This window comes from Perkinsus marinus (genome assembly GCF_000006405.1).
Source record: "Perkinsus marinus ATCC 50983 genomic scaffold scf_1104296957212, whole genome shotgun sequence".
Lineage (NCBI taxonomy): Eukaryota > Perkinsozoa > Perkinsida > Perkinsidae > Perkinsus > Perkinsus marinus.
The window spans coordinates 415-2768 of NW_003207208.1; the positions used below are offsets into that span (position 1 = coordinate 415).

Below are 2354 nucleotides of genomic sequence, written 5' to 3' on the forward strand. Positions count from 1 at the left end.
CAGCGACGACAGGTATCGTGTGATATGGACATTGAGGGGAGGTGCTAGAAATGAACACCACTGCTATGTTGAGATGAGTCAAACGCAATTGCTTCAACTAAGCAACATCTATACTGTCATAAAAAATACTCAGATGCTACGACTGGGATGTTGACTAAAAATGAGGGTAGGGATTTACGACATCGAGTGACATCTACGGCTCGAGTATTGCTCCAGCAATGCTCGAAACTACCATGGTTTACTTATCCGGGTTACTACCTCGTCGGTTAGGCTCAGCTGATTACCAACTCTGTGACTTGGACGGCCTCCAATACGAACTCCAAGTGCGAGCCCTTCACTCAACTTCCTCACCTCCATCCGATGACGAACCTTATGTGCCGCCTAGTTGTTCATGCATGGACGACATCCTCAGCTTCCACGCAACTGAGACTACTGTAGGCGATCCCGAGTTCGTCAAAGTTTACGAGGACCATGACCTCCCTCTGACGTCCCAACAGCTAACTACTCAGGACGTTGTATTTGTACTTGGCGTTGAGGTCTGTGATTGTGGTACACGTTTGCGGTACCCGACAAAAGGGATCCATACTGCTGTTACTTGGCCCTTGACAACCCCAGTCACTTATCGGCAAGCATTGGGATTCCTTGGTAGCCTCCTCCAAGAAGCTGACCTTCTTCCTTACCACATCCTGCCGTGTAAGAATCTTCTCACCGGTCTTGTCAGCAAATGCCGGTCCGAGCTTGATCGCGGATGGGATCAGGCCATCCCGGCTGATGTCTTGAACCTCCTTTCTCAGTGGCAAGAACTACTCAAATCATCTACGCTGACTACTATCCCGCGTCGAGTCGATTTACTTACACCTCTGGACATCTATGTCGATGCCAGCAAGACTATGCTTGCTTACACCATCGAACAGAACGGTGATCCAGTCTTCCGTGGCCAGTTGCCTCTCACCAAGTCCCAAAAGGTATTCCATATCAACACGTTGGAGCTCTTGAGCATCTACCACGCTTGTTCTCGTGTTCGTCTCTTTGAACTTGATGTTGGTGCAATCTTTGAACATCTCAACCTCCACTGCGACTCCGTTACTGCTTTGGCTGTGGTGCGTCACCATCGTGTTCATACTGGGGTCCAAGAAGTCTACTGCCGACAATATTTGACTTTGATTCAGCAACTACTGGGTGCTAGGCATCTCAATTGCTTTCATATTAAAGGAGCTGATAATCCGGCCGACGCTGGAACTCGGTGTACCTTATTCAATGACATTGTTACTTGCCGTGCTCATTATGATGTTGCATCCGTTAGCGAGCTACCTGCCACAAACGAGCAAGCATGTCAGGTCCGCAAACGCGACGACTTCTCCGCGGATACTGAGAACGACTCGTCTATTGCTAGTCGTGTGAAGGCCCGTCGTACATCCACGATCTCCTCAGCATCATCCCAAGCATCTCCTCCTGCTGCTATCTCGGACCCAGCTGAAGCCACAACTGTATCTACTGTATCGGCTCTCACTCCGCCTTGGTCTTCAGATTAGCCGACGTCCATTGGTTTACTTCCTCATACTCAGGATGGTAAAGTCGATGTCTCTGATGTCGCTACTCTTCAAGAGGAACTTACCGACCTTTATCACCGACAGAGTCATGATGGTATTTATGCCACTGGTCAACGACTGTACAACTACTACTGGCCGAATAAGATGACGACTGTTACTCAAACTGTCCGACGGTGTGACCTATGTGAGTCCAACAAGACTCACCCTCATGACCGACAACTCAAGGAGCTTCCTGTTACTCCTTCGTTGCCGGACCATTACTTCGACCATGTGATAATGACGCTACCGGTCCGTTCTACGAACATCGGTCCTACATCACCGCGCTGATTGATAGACTGTCATGCTTTTGTCTTCTTCTCGGAAGTCAAGAATATCCTACCAGCGAGATTGCTGTCGCGCTTGTCCAACAGATTAGGTTATCCTACGGGGTGTAGCCTCGACATATTCTCTCGGACAACCATGCTACTTATACACGAGCTTCTGACCTACTTCTGAAGTTCACTACCTCTCCTTCCGGTCTCAACAAGTTCACCACTTCTTGGTCCTTTACTCCGCCTTACTCATCGCAATCCACCGGTCAAGTCGAACGTCTTTTTCGTGATGTTACCTTCCTCGTCAAGGTCAACATGCAACGGTTCAACTACACTTGGGATACCCTAACTGCTGCTACTTGGCATTTCTTAGTACAAGAAGTTGCTTCTCAGCTGAACTCTCGCCCACGTCGTCCAAGTGGCTACTCACCTTATGCCTTACTTTTCCAATATGGTCCTCAAGATCCTGTGAATGGCGATATGTTACTTCAGA

General features: G+C 48.8%; 1 protein-coding gene across 1 annotated transcript; it reads left to right on the forward strand.

Moving 5' to 3' along the window:
• Positions 1–395: 395 nt before the first annotated feature.
• On the forward strand, positions 396–1532 carry Pmar_PMAR002255 (hypothetical protein; the record flags this gene model as incomplete). Its single annotated transcript, XM_002774874.1, has 1 exon — positions 396–1532. The coding sequence occupies one exon, from the start codon at positions 396–398 to the stop codon at positions 1530–1532; it is 1137 nt and encodes a 378-aa protein (XP_002774920.1).
• Between the last annotated feature and the right edge of the window lie 822 nt (positions 1533–2354).